Here is a 19,183-nt window from a genome sequence, read left to right as displayed (position 1 = left end):
AAAACTTTTTTTAAAAAAACTGACATTACACCTTTTAGGATAGTGAAGAAATTAAAATTTACCAACAAAATATGTAAAATGGAAGGGTTTATCGGTTACATCCATGGATATTTTAGTTATGACACATTTCCCAACAAAACAATAAGGTTTATTTTAAATAAACTATAAAAACTATACTGTCCACTTGTGGAGATTATTTTTCATCTTTATTAGAATTTCTTCCTTACAAATTCAATGTTGCATAGTTAAATTATACATGCAATGTGTAGATTCAAAACAAAAGTCTAGAAATTAGGCCCTGCATCATGTTTATTGGGTGCTAATCATGCAAAATATGATCATACCTGGAAGAAATCATGCCTTCAAACATTCTCTGGTGAAATTATACTGATTGCATTAGCGTGCTGATCTTTTTCTCACATCAGGCTCCAATCTAATGATGTCATTAGGTATACATATATTGTCAAATTTTGCCTGTACTGATATAAACTATGACTAAAAAGAATCCAAGAACACTGATTGCATTGTGACATTTTGTTGTTTTTCCTGCTGCCTAAGGGAAATGGGACACCTAATGGATGATTTCAGACTGACTGCAAACTGCATAAACACAAACAAGGGAAAATCTGCAGATGCTAGAAATCCAAGCAGCACCCAAGACACTGGAGAAACTCAGCAGGCCAGGCAGTATCTATAGAAAAAGAGTTCAGTCGACGTTTCAGGCTGAGACCCTTCATCAGGACTGGAGAAATTTCACTGTCTATGCTTAGGTTAATAGCGAGTGATTTCTTCAGTTTTTAGTTGCTGGATATCCATTCTTTGGATGCCATCTTGATAACAATGCAAGCAAAACCTCATCTCATTGACCACAAAGGACCTCAGGGCAGAAATCAAAGATGTGTTCATCAGCACCGGTTATTAAGTATTGATTTAAATTGGATCTCCTTTATCCACATCATGAGCTATCAATACCTAATTGGCCTCATTCTCCTGACTAGGCTACTCTTGTCAATGCTGCTATCTATTTAACCACACAGCACTGAGTGGGCCTTTCTGGCTCTTTGAGCTATGCTGCCCCAGCAAGTCCTTGACAAATTCGATTATCCCTAACCTAATCATGGGATGATTTACAATGACCAATAAACCTACATGGTATGTTTTTGGATTGTGAAAGGAAATAGGAGGACACAGAGAAAATGCATCCATTTCACAGGGAGGATGCACAGACACTCCTTATAGAACAATGCGGGAATTGAAAGCCAAACTCTGGAATGCCCTTACATGTAATAGCACTGTGCTAACCGCTACATCACTGTGGTGCAACCCCTCCCCCCCCCAGATATTTTCCCCATTTGCAATGACGTTATAATGAGTTTTGAATTAAATATCTGATAAGCAAAACTTCGGATTACTAACTGGAGAGTTAATTACTGCATCAAAGTAACCTGACGCCCTCCTACGTCATTGATCCAATCAGCCTACCTCATTAGCTGGGATGTCTGCAAAAGGCTTGATGACAGCTGCCAAAGGGATCTGTGACTGCTTGGCCATGTCTGCTGTGTTTGGAAAGCAGTAGGTTGTACAGCGGATGAAACGAGGGCTCGCATTTCCTTTAAGAGATAAATAAAGTGAAAACTAAACATTGACTACATTCCAAAACAAACAATTAAAGGTATCCCATTGTCCCAAGAGCAGCATGTACTTTTTGTAAGCAGTAAGATAAATTCAGCTAGTGTCAGTAGAACCCCAGCACTCCAGATGTCAGAATTCAAACGCAAGATGACCTTTCTCAAAGCGTCCAGGGTGATGTCCCAGGGAGTAGCCTTATCAGTACTATCTCCTTCGGCAAATCAGAAAGACAAAGGGCAATGGTTAAGTTGAAAACTCATCAAGGGTGAAAGATTTGAGAGCAATTCATTATTCCAGCTGTAAAAAATGCCATTACATGAAAAATAGAACCTATTTGGTACAGTGTTGAAGTATACTTCACAGATAGATAACAAAACTTGTTGTAAGAATTTTATTAGGATTGGAATATGGAAAAAATACCACTCTTTCATTCTGCACTGGGTTAGTAACTATTTTAGTCATAATGTGACAACATAAAGAATGATGCTGATTTGCAACACAGTCCAATTATTCATTGAACACTCTGCTACTACACACTAGACATTACTTAATGTTTTTTCATTTAACTGTATACTTGTGTATGGTTGAATGACAAAAATATTTGAATTCAATATAGAATGCATCTCAACTATAAAGACAACTACCATATCAACATCCACAGCATAGTAATTTGTAAATTGTCCCATTCAGGCCTAAAGGTTTAATCACTGTGGAGGATTTCTTACTTCTGTGGGTTTGTATCTTTCCTGACCGGGGGGGGGGGGTCACTCTGCCTGGCAGGTGAGACCTGTGGCTGTGAAACAATCTCAGGTTCCGGGGTCTCCTCTCTGGTGGCTGTAGGAGTTGATTCTGGGACTACAGGAAGTGGTTCTGACAGCTCGGGATACCTTTCTTGTGTACGCATTGGCATCCCAAACAGTGCACATCAAGCTGTTCGATCTACTGCTCTATCACAGGCCACCAGACTAAGTTTTGAGCCAATGCTTTTACTTTGACCACGCCAAGACGATCAGCATGTACCTTCTCCAAAACTTTAACTCTCAGCTTGGATGGTACAACAACACTCAATCCCCACATAAGGCAACCGCCATCAAGTGCAAGTTTATTCTGGCAAGGTTCCACACGGTAGGCTTATTCAGAGAGTCAGAAGGCATGGGATCCAGGGAAGTTTGGCCAGGTGGATTCAGAATTGGCTTGCCTGCAGAAGGCAGAGGGTGGTGGTGGAGGGAGTACGTTCAGGTTGGAGGATTGTGACTAGTGATGTCCCACAAGGATCTGTTCTGGGACCTCTACCTTTTGTGATTTTTATTAACGACCTGGATGTGGGGGTAGAAGGGTGGGTTGGCAAGTTTGCAGATGACACAAAGGTTGGTGGTGTTGTAGATAGTGTAGAGGATTGTCGAAGATTGCAGAGAGTCATTGATAGGATGCAGAAGCGGGCTGAGAAGTGGCAGATGGCGTTCAACCCGGAGAAGTGTGAGGTGGTACACTTTGGAAGGACAAACTCCAAGGCAGAGTACAAAGTAAATGACAGGATACTTGGTAGTGTGGAGGAGCAGAGGGATCTGGGGGTACATGTCCACAGATCCCTTAAAGTTGCCTCACAGGTAGATAGGGTAGTTAAGAAAGCTTATGGGGTGTTAGCTTTCAGAATTCGAGGGATAGAGTTTAAGAGTTGTGATGTAATGATGCAGCTCTATAAAACTCTGGTTAGGCCACACTTGGAGTACTGTGTCCAGTTCTGGTCGCCTCATTATAGGAAGGATGTGGAAGCATTGGAAAAGGTACTGAGGAGATTTACCAAGATGCTGCCTGGTTTAGAGAGTATGGATTATGATCATAGATTAAGGGAGCAAGGGCTTTACTCTTTGGAGAGAAGGAGGATGAGAGGAGACATGATAGAGGTGTACAAGATAATAAGAGGAATAGATAGAGTGGATAGCCAGCACCTCTTCCCCAGGGCATCTTTGCTCAATAAAAGAGGACGTGGCTTTAAGGTAAGGGGTGGGAAGTTCAAGGGGGATATTAGAGGAAGGTTTTTTACTCAGAGAGTGGTTGGTGCGTGGAATGCACTGCCTGAGTCAGTGGTGGAGGCAGATACACTAGTGAAGTTTAAGAGACCACTCGACATTTATATGGAGGAATTTAAGGTGGGGGGTTATATGTGAGGCAGGGTTTGAGGGTCAGCACAACATTGTGGGCCAAAGGGCCTGTACTGTGCTGTACTATTCTATGTTCTAAGTTTATTTTTTTTAAAGTGGTGGAACTGGAATTTCTGCTGGAATTTCACATCATATCTACACACCTCACAAAGTAAAAATGAAACAAGAAATACGTGTTATTATTCCCGGTCTCCTATATTTTTCTTTTGATTTCTTTGGAGTTACAGAACATAAGACAATGGACTCACTTTCAATGACTTTTCATCTTTTGTTGTAAATATTTATTTTATTGCTTATTTATTATCAATATTATTACTTATTTTCTTTTTTGTATTTGCATAGTTTGTTGTCTTTTGCACACTGACTGTCCATCCTGCTTGGGGGCAGTCTTTCATTGATTCTATTGTGTTTCTTGTATTTACCGTGAATACCCACAAGGAATTGAATCTCAGGATTGTATATGACATATACAGTCATATATAATTTGATAATAAATTTAGAAACATGGAAATCTACAGCACATTACAGGCCCTTCAACCCACAATGTGGTGGTGACCATGTAACCCACTATAGAAGCTGCCTAGAATTTCCCTACTGGATAGCCCTGTATTTTTCTAAATTTACTTTGAACTTTGGTCCTACATGTGTGCATCAGAAGCGGGTTCTGGTTCACCAAGGAAATGCCTTGATAAAATGCAAAGCTGTGATAAGGAGGCCAAGTAATCTGTGGTCCATGTTACCTTGCAGTTTGTAGAAAACCTGGTGCTCACTTATTATGATTTCGTCTATCAAAAGGGAAGATGTAGTATTTCCTCTTGTGTAACTAGGTATAGGAATACCCTTGCTACATTGAGAACTGAGAGATCTTTCTGTTGACATCTATTACAGCCTAAATTTGAGGGCCACAGATATCTAGACCTGCATGTCAATTCACTGGCTGGCACTTCCTGGCAACCAACTCCGTGATAAAGCAATAACAATGAGGGCTGTGTCTAATGTTAGTGAAATGTGAATACGAGTGTAATGTAAGTATTATTAATGTTATCCAACATATAAACACTTCTTTAAAAATTGATTTAAAATATGATAGCTTGTAGTCATCGGAGAGAACCAAGGTACGTATATTACCAGATCCCGGGAAACAAATCGAAAGTCATCTGCAACAGGTTATGCATGAAAAGGTGTGAAATAGCAACAGGGCATTGAAACCAGATAATGGCATTATAGAGACAGAATAACAAGGGAGACAAAAAGATTCAAGATTATTTAATGTCTTGACTCTGAATGTTGATTTAATTAAGTAATATCACAATCTATTACAATGGGCTCCAGTTTAGGGACTTCCTTTTCATGCTGGCTTCAATTGCTTTCTTTATTCTTTGTTTTTATTAATTCCAACATTTCAGATGGCAGAAATGTGTGATATCCCGTTACCAGTATACACTGCAGTACATATTGTGGGAATATAAGTACAATCGTCACCATAAGGACAGATTTAAAAGCCATTTATTAGCATTCAATAATCGGCAGGAAAATGTGATCAAAATATACAGCACATCTAGAATGGCTGTGAAATAGATATATGAATGATCCATTATTACTATATTAGGGTAAAATATTTGGGGTCTGCTTTGCGGGATGCAGTTGCTTTGTACAATAGATTTAAGTGTCATGGAGTTGCATAGCATAGAAGCAGGCACTTTAGTCTATCATGTTTCTGTTGACAGTTTTGCTCATCTGTAAATTGTTTTATTTGCCTGCACTGGGTCCTTATCGTTCCATACCCTGCCTATTTAAATACTATGTCTAAGTGTCTCTTAAGAGTAGTGACTGCATTTAACTCCACTATCTCCTTCCAATGAGTTGAAGACATCAACCACTTAGTGTAAAACAACTCCCATCAATTCCCCTTTAAAACTCCTTCCACTGCCTTTTTATTTTCGATGCCCCAGCTTCCTGCCACTGCCTGTCAGGAGTTTGTATGTCCTCATCGTCAGTATGTGGGTTTCCTATGGATGCTCCAGTTTCCTCCCACAGTTCAAAGGTGTACCAGTTGGTAGGTTAATTTGTCATTCTAAATTGTCCCCTGTTAAATTGGGAATTGCTGGGCAGCACAATTATATCAAGTTGTATCTCAATAAATAAATAAATAACCCATGGGGGAAAGTTTCTGACCAACTGCCCACCTATGACTCTCATAATTATATATCCCTATCAGAGCACAACCCAATCTCCTTCATGCAGAGAAAATAAACCCAGCCTATCCAACGCAGACACAAGGAAATCTGCAGATGTTGGAAATTCAAACAACACACACAAAATGCTGGTGAACGCAGCAGGCCAGGCAGCATCGATAGGAAGAGGTACCCTTTCGGGTCGGGACCCTTCATCAGGACTAACTGAAGGAAGAGCTAGTAAGAGATTTGGAAGTGGGAGGGGGAGGGGGAGATCCAAAATGATAGGAGAAGACAGGAGGGGAGGGGTGGATCTAAGAGCTGGAAAGTTGATTGGTAAAAGGGATGTAAGGCTGGAGAAGGGACAGGATCATGGGATGGGAAGCCTGGGGAGAAAGAGAAGGGGGAGGGGAGCCCAGAGGGTGGAGGGCAGTCAAGGAGTTATAGTGAGAGGGACAGACAGAGAACAAAGAGAGGGGAAAAAAGGGGGGAAAAATATATAAATATTTTAAAAAATCAAATAAACAAATAAGGGATGGGGTGTAAAGGGGAGGAGAGGCGTTAACGTAAGTTAGAGAAGTCAATATTCATGCCATCAGGTTGGAGGCTACCCAGATGGAATATAAGGTGTTGTTCCTCCAACTAGAGTGTGGCTTCATCGCGACAGTAGAGGAGGCCATGGATAGACATATCAGAATGGGAATCGTACATGGAATTAAAACGTGTGGCCACTGGGAGATCCTGCTTTCTCTGGCGGTTCAGCGAAACGGTCTCCCAGCCTACGTCAGGTCTTACCAATATACAGAAGGCCACACCGGGAGCACCAGACACAGTATATCACCCCAGCCGACTCACGGGTGAAGTGTCGCCTCACCTGGAAGGACTGTCTGGGGCCCTGAATGGTGGTGAAGGAGGAAGTGTAAGGGCATGTGTAGCACTTGTTCCATTTACAAGGATAAGTGCTGGGAGGGAGATTGGTGGGAAGGGATGGGGGGGACAAATGGACAAGGGAGTCATGTAGGGAGCGATCCCCGTGGAAAGCAGAAAGGTGGGGGGAGGGAAAGATGAGCTTGGTGGTGGGATCCCGTTGGAGTTGGTGGAAGTTACGGAGAATTATATGTTGGACCCGGAGGCTGGTGGGGTGGTAGGTGAGGACAAGGGGAACCCTATTCCAAGTGGGGTGGCGGGAGGATGGAGTGAGAGCAGACGTGCGTGAAATGGGAGAGATGCGTTTGAGCAGAGTTGATGGTGGAGGGAGGGAAGCCCCTTTCTTTAAAAAAGGAGGACATCTCCTTCATCCTGGAATGAAAAGCCTCATCCTGAGAGCAGATGCAGCAGAGACGGAGGAATTGCGAGAAATGGATGGCAGTTTTGCAAGAGACAGGGTGGGGAGAGGAATAGTCCAGGTAGCTGTGAGAGTCTGTAGGCTTATAGTAGACATCAGTAGATAAGCTGTCTCCAGAGATAGGGACAGAAAGATCAAGAAAGGGGAGGGAGGTGTTGGAAATGGACCAGGGAAACTTGAGGACAGCGTGAAAGTTGGAGGCAAAGTTAATGAAGTTAACGAGCTCAGCATGCGTGCAGGAAGCAGCGCCAATGCAGTCGTCGATGTAGTGAAGGAAAAGAGGGGGACAGATACCAGTATAGGCTTGGAACATGGATTGTTCCAGAAAGCCAACGAAAGGGCAGGCATAGCTGGGACCCATATGGGAGCCCATGGCTACACCTTTAGTTTGGAGGAAGTAGGAGGAGCCAAAGGAGAAATTGTTAAAAGTAAGGACTAATTCCGCTAGACGAAGGAGAATGGTGGTAGAGGGGAACTGGTTAGGTCTAGAATCCAAAAAGAAGTGGAGAGCTTTGAGACCCTCCTGGTGGGGGATGGAGGTATGTAGGGACTGAACATCCATGGTGAAAATAAAGCGGTGGGGGCCAGGGAACTTAAAATCATTGAAAAGATTCAGAGCGTGAGAAGTGTCACGAACATAGGTAGGAAGGGATTGAACAAGGGGGGATAAAACAGTGTTGAGGTATGCGGAAATGAGTTCGGTGGGGCAGGAGCAAGCTGAGACAATGGGTCTACCTGGACAGGCAGGTGTGTGGATCTTGGGTAGGAGGTAGAAACGGGAAGTGCGGGGTGTGGGAACTATGAGGTTGGTAGCAGTGGATGGGAGATCCCCTGAGCTGATAAAGTTGGTGATGGTGTGGGATACAATGGCCTGGAGCTCCTTAGTGGGGTCACGATCGAGGGGTAAACAAGAGGAGGTATCTGCGAGTTGACGCTGTGCCTTGGCAAGGTAGAGGTCGGTACGCCAGACTACAACAGCACCCCCCCTTATCGGTGGGTTTTATACTAAGGTTAGGATTAGTGCAGAGGGAGTGGAGAGCAGAGCGTTCGTAAGGAGTGAGGTTGGAATGGGGACAAGGTGCGGTGAAGTCGAGTCGGTTGATGTCCCGTCGGCAGTTAGCAATAAAGAGATCCAGAGCAGGCAGAAGACCAGAGCGGGGTGTCCATGAAGAGGAGGAGAGTTGAAGACGGGAGAAGTTGTCATCGGTGGGGGTGGGAGAGTCTTTGCCGAAGAAGTAGGCTCAGAGACGGAGCCAGTGGAAGAGGAGTTCAGCATCATGGCCTACGCAGAACTCGCTGAGGTGTGAGCGAAGAAGGACAAAGGTAAGGCCCTTACTGAGGACAGAGCGCTCTGCCTCAGACAGTTGAAGATCCGAGAAGATGGTAAAGACCCGGTACGGATGACAGCTGGGATCAGAGGGAGGACGGAGGTTGGTAGTGTCAGTGGAGAGTGGAGGGTTGGGGTGAGAGGAAGAAGGAGCCTCCGAGGGCCCAGGAGTAGATGATGGAATATGAGGGAGATGGGGTTGCAGAGTGGTGGTGGGGGAAGGGGAGACGGGAGTCACAATAGCAGCACATAAAGATCGGGCCTGGAATTCAAGGCTGGAGTCTCGAGAGCTTGGATCAGGGGAGGAGGGGGGAGGTTGGTGGTGTCAGTGGAGAGGGGAGGGTTGGGGTGAGAGGAAGATGGAGCCTCTGAGGGCCCAAGAGCTGATGGTGGGAACTGAGGGAGAAGGAGTTGCAGAGTAGTGGTGGTGGAGCCTGGAGTTCAAGGTTGGAGTCGCAGTTGGTGGTTGCGCAATCGCTTTGAAGGTGTCCATGGTCGTTGTTGGAGTCCGGGTTTTGAATATGCCCTGGGGTGCTAGAGCCGCTGAGATTGATTTCGTGCCTGCTAGCCTATCCAATCTCTCGCCATATCTACTGTCCTCCAATTCAGGCAATATCCTGATGAATATCCTCTGCACTTTTTCCAATCAAATCGCATCCTTCTAGTGTGATGACCAGAATTGCACACAGTATTCCAAGTGCAGTCTAACTACTGTTTTGTAAATATGAAACAAAACATCCCAACTTTTATACCTTATACCGCGAGGCATGAAGGCAAGCATGCCACATGTCTTCTTCACCACTCTATCAACCCACATTGCCACTTTCAGGGAACTATGGATTTGAATTCCCAAGTCGCTCTGTTCATCATCATTCCTTAGCTTTCTGCCACTTAGTGTATTGTCTTACCTCTATTTGACTCCAGAGTCTATTGCCAAATAGATTGTTCCTTAATAAACATCTCCTACTTAGGAGGGTTGCAAACATTTTCTCTCTCAGAATTAAGAGAATTATTTTGTTCCCTAGGAACAAGAACAAGGAAAAAAGACTGTGCTGCATTGTTTCAAACTGCACAAACTCTGTGTCCTTGAGATTCAATTTTACAGTTCAACTATCATGTTACGGATAAATTTAGGGTTGTTCTAGACGGGATAATGTGAGAAAGTAACTAAAAGTAAGGCAACAGGTAACAAAAAGAAGTGGCAATGATAGAGAATATTTAGACATGTGTTTTTCATTGGATAACAACTTCAAATCTCTTCATTAATTCAGCAATATCGAACTGCTATACCTTGATCTTGTACAACACATTTAGTGGTAACGAGTGGAGGAACTTGGCCCCTAGTGTTTGTAGCAAAGAGCTGTCCTGATCGTCGAAGTTTATCTTCTTCTATGACCTGGATCTGAAAGAAATGCACAACCGTTAACACAACTGTATAGTATATGTTGAAAATATTAGCACACAATAGCTTCTCACTCATTTACCACTCTATTTAAAAGAACATTCAAAACCCGTTACTACAATCCTTCTCTTCAGGAGCAAACATACTGAAGGGGACAGCAAAAGGTAGTTAGTTGTTTTCCTGTTTGATTATGATGTCTGTATTTTTATCATCATTAGGTTGTTCTTCTGCTTCCAAAAAAAACTTTACTCTAGGAATATATCAATCAATGCAGAGAGAGGGAAGGACAAAGAGAGAAGGTAGTTTAACTTTCCAAACTTTTGTACTGAACTCTGTACTGTAGAGACAATTTGCTGTCTTATTGGATGAATGATCATAGGAACATTATTCTGAATACAATATATGTGAAGTTGGAATTATTTCATCACCTTCACTTTCATGCCATATTATGTCAACCAACTATTTGAGCACGTTAAGTCTTGTAACACTAACTATGGTTTATTTACCCTGTATATGTAGATGGAGAAAAGTCTACTTCAGTACACTAGGCTATGAAGGAAAATTTATGAAACTTTCAGCTATGCTGTGTTATATCAGGTGGTGCACTAAGAGTTAAAAGAATTATGGGAGTTTAAATTTGTGAGGTGTTTCTTGACAGAATACAGAAACTTCATTCTAAAATGTTTTATCGGTTAAGAATGTTAACAGGAATTGGCCGTGCTTCAGATGAGGCCAGCAATCATTTTACATTTCTCTGGATCCTCTCTTTTAAGACTGTCATCAAAAATGCAGATTAACTTTCGCAATAATTCCATTAATTTTGTGTCTGCATCAGACAAGCTTGACAACTTAAACTTATGTATTTGGACCAACAGAATGCATAAACTGCTCATTGTTCATTTGGGTTATTGGTTAGAAAGCACAAGTAAACAACGTCCATTTTGTGCCTGGATCAAACACTAAAATGAATAGCTAAGCACATTTTAGAAATCCTGTAAATACTAATAGAAAGTTCAGTGCTGAGGTGCCGACAATGGTCATTGGCCATGCACTAAAATTAATTCACAACCAAGGCTGCAACCAGATAGGCACTGTACACTTCCAGTGTTGGTGTTTCTCTCTCAGTCTTATAATCTTACTTAGCACATGGTGTAAATACCTACCCCATGGTTAGACTATTCGAAATGCTGTGAGCAGTTCTGGTCCCTTTACTACAAAATAGAAATAACAGGAACTGGATAATGTACAAAAAAAAAGAAATACTGGAATGCAGTCTGGTTTTGTTTTTCAATTAGAAGAATATGGAAAGACTGTTTGTTCATAAAAGACTGTGAACTGATGAGGTGTTCACATTAAAACTGAGCTTTAACAGATATTTTCCTTCTATGTGACAACTAAAACAGGGTTCATAAATATGGAAAATACCATAACCTTTTCTGGTCTCCTTAAATCAGTTTTGTAAAAGTTGCCATTAGGTGTTATTAGATATGGTGTTGAAATAAAGCCCGTTGTAAAAATAGGCAAAATTAGTTGCTATCTTTGATTGGAGAATAATTGTCTGGAGATAGGGGTGGGGGAGGGGGGGAAAAGAAGGGGAGGGATGTGGTCAAATCTGATTGGTTTTTGTATGATAAAGTGTACAGATTGGATTCCATTTGATCGCACATTGAAATAGGGAGATGAGGTCAGAGGAGAAAGTGAAGGCCAGATCCAAGTCAGATATTAACAGATTTATTTTGTTGCTAGAGAATAACAGACCTTTGTTACAGGCTGACACCTTTTGTCCTAGGCAGCAACTTACTAATATCCTTCCATTAAAAGTTGTTAGGCATTGACTCTGATGAAATAGATGCTTCAATGAATTTGGCACCAGAGTGATCTGATTTTCAAGTTTGATCATCTAGCTTGGTCAGAAAACAATTTCTATTTTTCCCTCTCTAAATCTGGCCTGGGACTTTTCTTTTCCAAAGATATCACATTGTTTTGTGTGGAGCAGAGAACACTTACATATAATCCCCACGATACCGTATTTGGGATGGGCAAGAGTGGATAAATTCAGAGGGTTGGTAGCTTCAGAGGGTGGATAGATTCAGATATAGATTTATGTGCTGTCTTCTAATGTTCATGTGCTTTTAATTCCTTTGGCGAATGCAGGAGAAGTAACTTCATCTGGAGTGGGAGGTAATAACAGAAAGTATGTTGTATCACTGACTGGTATGGAATCTCCAACTGAAAGAAAACCACAGAGGGTCTGGAGTCAGCCAGATCTATCATGGGCACTAGCCTCTTTAGCCTCTTTACTACTGAGGATATCTTCAAAAGACAGTGCCTCAAGAAGGTGGCACCTATCACTGAAGACCATCACCATCCAGGGCACGTCCTCCATTCGTTACTACCATTAGGGAGGAGGTACAAGAGTCTGAAGATGCAGACTCAGCGTTTCAAGAACAGTCTCTTCCCCTCCACCATCAGGTTTCTGAACTGTCCTTGAGCACAACCTCGTCACTTTGATCTATTACACTATCATTTAGTCATTTTTATATTTCTTATTGTAACCTATAGAAATTCTATGTACCGCAGCCACAGATCAACACATTTCGTGACATATATCAGTGAAAATAATTCTGATTCTAGGGCGATGTTGTAATTTGGAAGGAAAGGAGAGCTGTAAGTGAGCAGAGGATCACGATTCATTTGCTATAACTTTAAGAAATAACAATTTCTGGTTTATACCTACCAAAATACATTTTCTCACACAGCACCTTTTTTCACATGCAGCGCAGTTGAAAATCTGCTGCAGTTTATAAACTCTAGCTTGTCATGACATAAAGTTACTACACGAGCGCACAGAGTTCAAATTCAGAATGTGAATCAACATCAAATCATGTCTTAGCTCAGGTCATGAGATTCACCAAAATGTCATCAACAAATGTCATCAATAATATAAAATGTTCCATATAATCATGTAATTAATCAACTACCAAAGTATATAAAAATGGCAAATGAGTTTAACAGTTAAAGTTGGCTACATGCGAAGAGTGTAAGAATGGTAGAGAACGAAGTTGAGACACACGGTAATAGACAGAAGCAAATCTGCAAGGCAGACTTCCTCTCCCACAGATTACCAGAAAAAGAAAGAGACTCCCAAGGCATCTTTATGGCACAGGGCCAACTTACTTCACTTGGGAGTTCTAAATTTATAAAGAAAGTTGCAATGCAGCAGTTTAACTGGTGACTGCCTGTGCTGATGCACAGCCATGGATGTCTTTAATAACTATTATAAGAAAATTTTGTTCTTGAATTTTAGAGAGAATACTAACCAGGCTTTTTTTTTTGTGTGTTTTGGCCAAATCAGATTTTGACACAATTCACATGACCTATCTTTCTGAGAAAAAGGTCACCCTGAAGTACTTAATACAATTAGATGATGATATAATCCCAGAAGTATATCTTTTTTTTAATAACAGATAACAACAGTGTATTTGGATATTTCCACACAATCCCTGTTCCACAGAAAGGAACATGATGTCTTGAGAGATGCAGAATCCAGACCAAATGTAGAAGAAATTCTCTAATTAGTCCAGGTTAATTAAACCAGTCCACGAGATCATTCTAGTGATGGAATCCTTGAAATATCTATTTTGTCAAAGTTAATCCCTAGTCTCAATAGAACTTTTACTGGAAAGATTTGCAAGTATTGGCAGAAGTTAGCCTCGATTCCCCACAACATATTCAGTCGAAGATAGTTTTGCCATGAGGAATGGATATTAATATCAGCAGTAGTGCCTCGGGTAAGGTTTGGAGCTGTCCATCGTCTAAGATACACAAGAGGGTTTAGACAAATATCTCCACCATACATTGTTAACAGCTTCAGGCTGAGGAAAAATTCTGCACAAACAATGCTAGTTGACTTCTCTGCTAGTTGGTACCAAATTCAAAACAATTTTTTTAAGAATGTCATTATCTTGGTGACAGATATTACTAAATTCTCAATATTGTCCAAGAACAAGGTAATAATTCTCTTGGATAAAAGCAACACAGAGAATGATGGGATTACTCAACAGGTCAGGTGGCAACTGTGGCGAAAGGGGCAGAGAAAATTTTACAGGTCCCATAAACATTAACTCCATCTTTCTCTTCACTGATGATAATTGGTCTGCTCACTATTTTTATCTTTTGTTTTGTTTCAGATTTCCATTACCTACATTATTCTTCTTTTGAGATTCTGGTCAGATATCAATACTCTCTCAACCTGTTCACCGTGGAAATAGGGACATATGTTGAAATAGAAGTGCTCCTCTGATTTTCATTCATAGAAGTGAATGTGCTTTGACCAAAACTAATAAGTAACACAGGTTAACATAGTTCAGACTGCTGATATGGGAAAGCTTACAAAATGTTAGACGGAATGTTCTTTGATGCTTGTGATATTATAAAATAGGGGTGTCTTTCACAAATCCATGCACTTCGTAACACTGCAACATTTGAAAGAGACCAATTTAAATTCTGCTTAAAACAATATTTGTTTTAAAAAACAGACAGGTCTTCTGAGCATTTTTAGTTTGATAGAGTTGAATATTTTTCTACCAATCAAGAGTCCATTAACCACAAATGCCATCAAAAATATCCTATCTAACATAAAGATACATGATAATTTGATAGATCAAGTCAATCAAGAGACAATGGTCATTTTTAAAAATGGCTTTAAAACTAAAATAATAAACTTGAATTTAGATATCTAAAATTTATCACAATAAATCAGAATATTATAATAGTTTTTTTGTCTTGAATAATTCATCTCTTCCACCAGATAGTGGTATTTTAATCTTAAAAATAAAGGCCTAGAAATTCAGCCTTGATTGAAAGAACTAATATGTTCCGCATGCTGCTTATGGAGTGTTGAACTCCATTCAGTATGCTCCATTGAAATCTAGATACAAGGCAAGATTACTTAATCAAACATGATACAACTTCGCAAGCATAGATCTAAAATTAGGTCTAGTTTGTAATGGATTGAATTAAGTTACCGACAATCATTTTTAATTTTCTGAAGACCAGGTTTTCCATGCTTATTTTTTAAAAAAGCATAAAACATCTCACAAAGAGTGAGTGACTAAACTAAATATATAGTTAATCATTTGGAAGAATTATAACAGACTGGCAGGTATCACTGTTACAATAAGATGTGGCTGTTGGCAATACATTGTTTGGGTTGGATCTCAGACTCCCATCATATTTGGCAGTTAGCCAATATCTCTTCTACAGGGAGCCATTCAAGCGAGGTCAGTTTTGGAAACATCACTCCAGTAGATCTATAGGGAACTCATGAAGTACTAAATCTTTCAGTACTGACTGAATACTAGCAGGTGTCAAGGCTGGTACACAACTGGTATTGGATCTTCACCAGACTGGGCTCTCTCATACTAACCCATCTGCAATGTCATGAGATTTAAATTTTACTGTGATGAAACAACAGTAGCAGACATCCACTGAGCATCATAGAAATGCCAGACTAAAGTCAGATCAAATGCTGATATTGAGAATATTTTTTACTTTGCTCATTTCACAAATGCCGAAAGAACAGAAACGCACAACTATCAGAATTCTTTGAAACGAAAAGAACATATCCTGTTGTGCATTTGGTACGTCACTTAAAGTAAACTCGAACTAGACCAGTATTCTCGGAACCTTGAATTCATTTGTCTTCATTTGAATTAACTTAATGCTTTGAAGTTACAAAACTCACCAGATCCCCTCCACTAGTAACACAGTTGTAATGTTCTTTTAAGACTACATAGATTTTATATCCAGTTAAGAGTGACACAGGAATTCCAACAAATTTACATGCTTAAAATGTAATCCAAATGAAGAAAATCTGGAAGTACTAATAGTTTATGTTTATTACTGTACTGTACCTACCGGGCTAGGGATGGAGTCAGGATCCAGTTTCTTCTGTTGAGGTCCCACAAGCTGTGCACCAGTTGCTGGTGCCCCAGGATAAGTTCCAGGATAATTTGACTGAACTTCCCTTTGCTGCCCTCCATATATACCTGCTGCACAGAACAGGAATAAACACCAGAATTTAAAATTTATTTCCCAAGGTTATCTCAATTAGATCAGTAAAGTTTCATGGATTATTCTTTTGTTTGCTGCCTTCAGAGAAACAGTACTACTTGTTTTAAAAATTTTTTAACACAGACAAACACAACTTCTTCAAAAGTGATCGACTAATACTATATTCAAATTTATAAATAGTCAAAGAAATGGAGATAATCGTTTCCACTTACAGTTTATATAATTTTTGAGAAAAGCTCCTCCAACTGAAAGCAGCAATATAGTACTCTTGGTTTTATTAATTTCAATATAAGTCAGCATAAACATTCAATAATCTCCATGTATTTCTGAATGTTTAAACCAAGCCATAAATCTAAAACACTGAATTAACAAAATTTACCTTTTTTTTTGATTTACATGGTCCTGAGGGGCACAATTATACTTCTTGCAAAATCAGGGCTGGCCAGGTCATCTATGACATTGACTCAGTTTTCTCTCCTCAGTAGTAGAGCCTACACCTCGAACATTACAGCTCTGCCCTTTTGCATTCCTCCAAAGACATATTGGTTGGTAGTTTAATTGGTCATTGTAAATTGTCTTGTTATTAGGCTAGGATTAAATAGGGGGATTGTGGATTGAAGGGATGGAAATGCCTACTCCATGCTGTATTCAACAAATAAACATATCTCTTTCTCTAAATGCTCTCATAAACATATTGACTGGATGACATTATTTACAGATCATCTTCATGTCATCATGTCAACCCTGGCTTCACCTTAACAGAGATGTTTCCTTTGTCTTATCCTTTACTCCGCTGTTCTCTGCAATTTAATACCAAGAACCTTGTTTTTGCACCATCTCAGTTCTGATGAAGGGTCTTCAAACCAAAACATTTACTCTGTTTCCCTTTTCTCTGATGCTACTTGACATGTCAATACTGAAATGTATTCCGTAAATAAACACAGGTTGGCATGATGAGAACTTGAAGTAGACACAGGGAGGCTCCCTACAACTGCATAAGGCTGACAGGGGCAGCAGAAGGGGACTTATAAATTAATTTGGAAGGGAAAGGGCTTTAGAGGGAAGCAGACACAAGGATACAAAAGGATGTAAAAAGCACTGAGAGAAGCAGATAACACTTGAACAAGAAACAGTAGTTATACATAAGCAGTGACTTAGAGTACAAGGTCTAAACTTTACAGATGTGCATCAACACAAAGGCAAATTAGTCAATTTTGGAGGACTGCAGACACAATTAGTTACCTGGCTTAAACTCATGGAGTGAAAGTCATATAGTTTGGAAACGTGCTACAGTTTACTGAGCCTGCACCAAACAATAACCACCATCTTATACCAATCCATTCTATGTGGTTCAACTCACCCCAGACCTATCGTAAATATCATTGATGAAGTGGGGCAATTTATAGTGGTCAATAAGCCTACATCTATAGATGTGGGTAAACTGAAGCACATGGAGATTGCACAAACTCCACACAGCCAAAACCAAATATTTGGATATCAGCATTGAGTTCAGGTCACTAATTGAACCACTATGCAGCTTTGGAAATAATAGATATCTGTTTAAGAGATTTACACTTAACATTGGGTACTCAACATTCCTTTACATGAAGTGTTCTGTAAAGATAGAGGAAAGTAAAAAGAAGAGTGATAAAGAGTGATGAATTGATTAAGTTGAATATTAAACACAAGGGATTCTGCAGTTGTTGAAAATCTTGAGCAACGGATGCAAATGTTTATTTATTTATTTATTTATTGAGTTATAGAGTGGAAAAGGCCATTCCGGTCCTTCGAGCCATACCGCCCAGCAATCTCCCAATTTAACCGTAGCCTATTCACAGGACAATTTACAATGACCAATTAACCTGCCAACCAGTACATCTTAGACTGTGGTAGGAACCGGAGCATCTGGAGGAGACCAACCATGGGGAGAACATACAAACTCCTTACGGATAGCGGTGGGAATGCTAGAGGAACCCAGCAAGTCCGGCAGCATCTACGGAGGGCAACAGGCAGTCAATGTTCTGGGTTGAATCTATCTTGTTAGAGTTAGGGAACAAAATACAGTGGGTGACACTGCACTAGTGGCAATATTCCATAGATCACCAATTAGCAGGAAGAATAAAGCAGCAAATTTCCAGGGAACATACACAACAGCATAGAGAATCACCTTTCTATTATATACTGGGAAAATAACAAAATACAAGAGAGACGAGGAACGAAATTTTGAAATCTTTTCCAGAAGAAGCTATGTATCTATTTATTTCCAACTGGAAGGGGAAGGAAACGGGCTGAATATCGATAGAACATTTCTGCAAACATACTGGTCATAATACTGTGAAGTCTTCTAACAGCTATGAGAAAGGAGAGGTGTCATTCTAAGAATTGGTAAAAAGAATAGGCAGCCAGAGAAGAGTCAACTCTAGTGAAATGAGAACAAATCTGAGGTAAAATTAATGCTAAGAGGACGAAACTAAACGAACAACGAGCAGTGATAATTCAGATATAATTCCGGCATATTCTGATCATGAAGTTGGGCAATTAAAGACAGATAACCAGAAATGCAAGGACTAAAGTTAAGCATTGAAAGGATCCATGATAGACATTGAGTTGACAACACAAGTGAGAACTAGTCTAATTATACAAAGTTAAAAGGAAAGTCAAAATGAAACAGGAGACCCAAATAGAGATTATGAATATGTTAACAAATATAAAGAGGCAAGCAAAAAAGGCAGGAAATAGTAAACAGGTAGAAACAGAAAGTTGAGGCCAATCAGACATCTGATAATGGAGGTAGGGGGCACGTCCAAGGTACTGAGTAGGTATTTTACATCAGTGTTTACCAAGAAAGAAGGTGCTGCTGATGTCTCAGAAAAGGAAAATGTAGTCAACATCCTTGACGGTCTAAAACTGATGAAGATATATTATAAATGCAGCTGTACTTAAAGAGGACAAAACACCTAGCCCAGATGGAATGCATCTTGGATTGCCAAGGGAAGAATGGAGAGACTGTCCATAGTCTTCCACAGATAGGGGAATGATACCCCTATTACAAATGCAACAACAGATCGG

The 19,183-nt window shown here is 40.3% G+C and overlaps 1 protein-coding gene across 2 annotated transcripts in view; it reads right to left on the bottom strand.

The window, feature by feature from the left end:
* Positions 1–19,183, bottom strand: part of sec24d (SEC24 homolog D, COPII coat complex component) — a 202,873-nt gene that overhangs the window by 148,019 nt on the left and 35,671 nt on the right. For both annotated transcript variants that reach the window (XM_063043567.1, XM_063043568.1), the window contains exons 6-8: positions 15,959–16,092; positions 9,928–10,039; positions 1,483–1,610 (exon numbers count right to left, since the gene is read on the bottom strand). In XM_063043567.1, the coding sequence (XP_062899637.1) occupies positions 1,483–1,610; positions 9,928–10,039; positions 15,959–16,092 (374 nt within the window). The remainder of the gene's footprint in view (positions 1–1,482; positions 1,611–9,927; positions 10,040–15,958; positions 16,093–19,183) is intronic.

Source organism: Mobula hypostoma, chromosome 3 (genome assembly GCF_963921235.1).
Source record: "Mobula hypostoma chromosome 3, sMobHyp1.1, whole genome shotgun sequence".
In the NCBI taxonomy this organism is placed as follows: Eukaryota; Metazoa; Chordata; class Chondrichthyes; order Myliobatiformes; family Myliobatidae; genus Mobula; species Mobula hypostoma.
The sequence above is the reverse complement of the archived record's forward strand: the minus strand, read 5'-3'. Positions and strand labels throughout refer to the sequence as shown.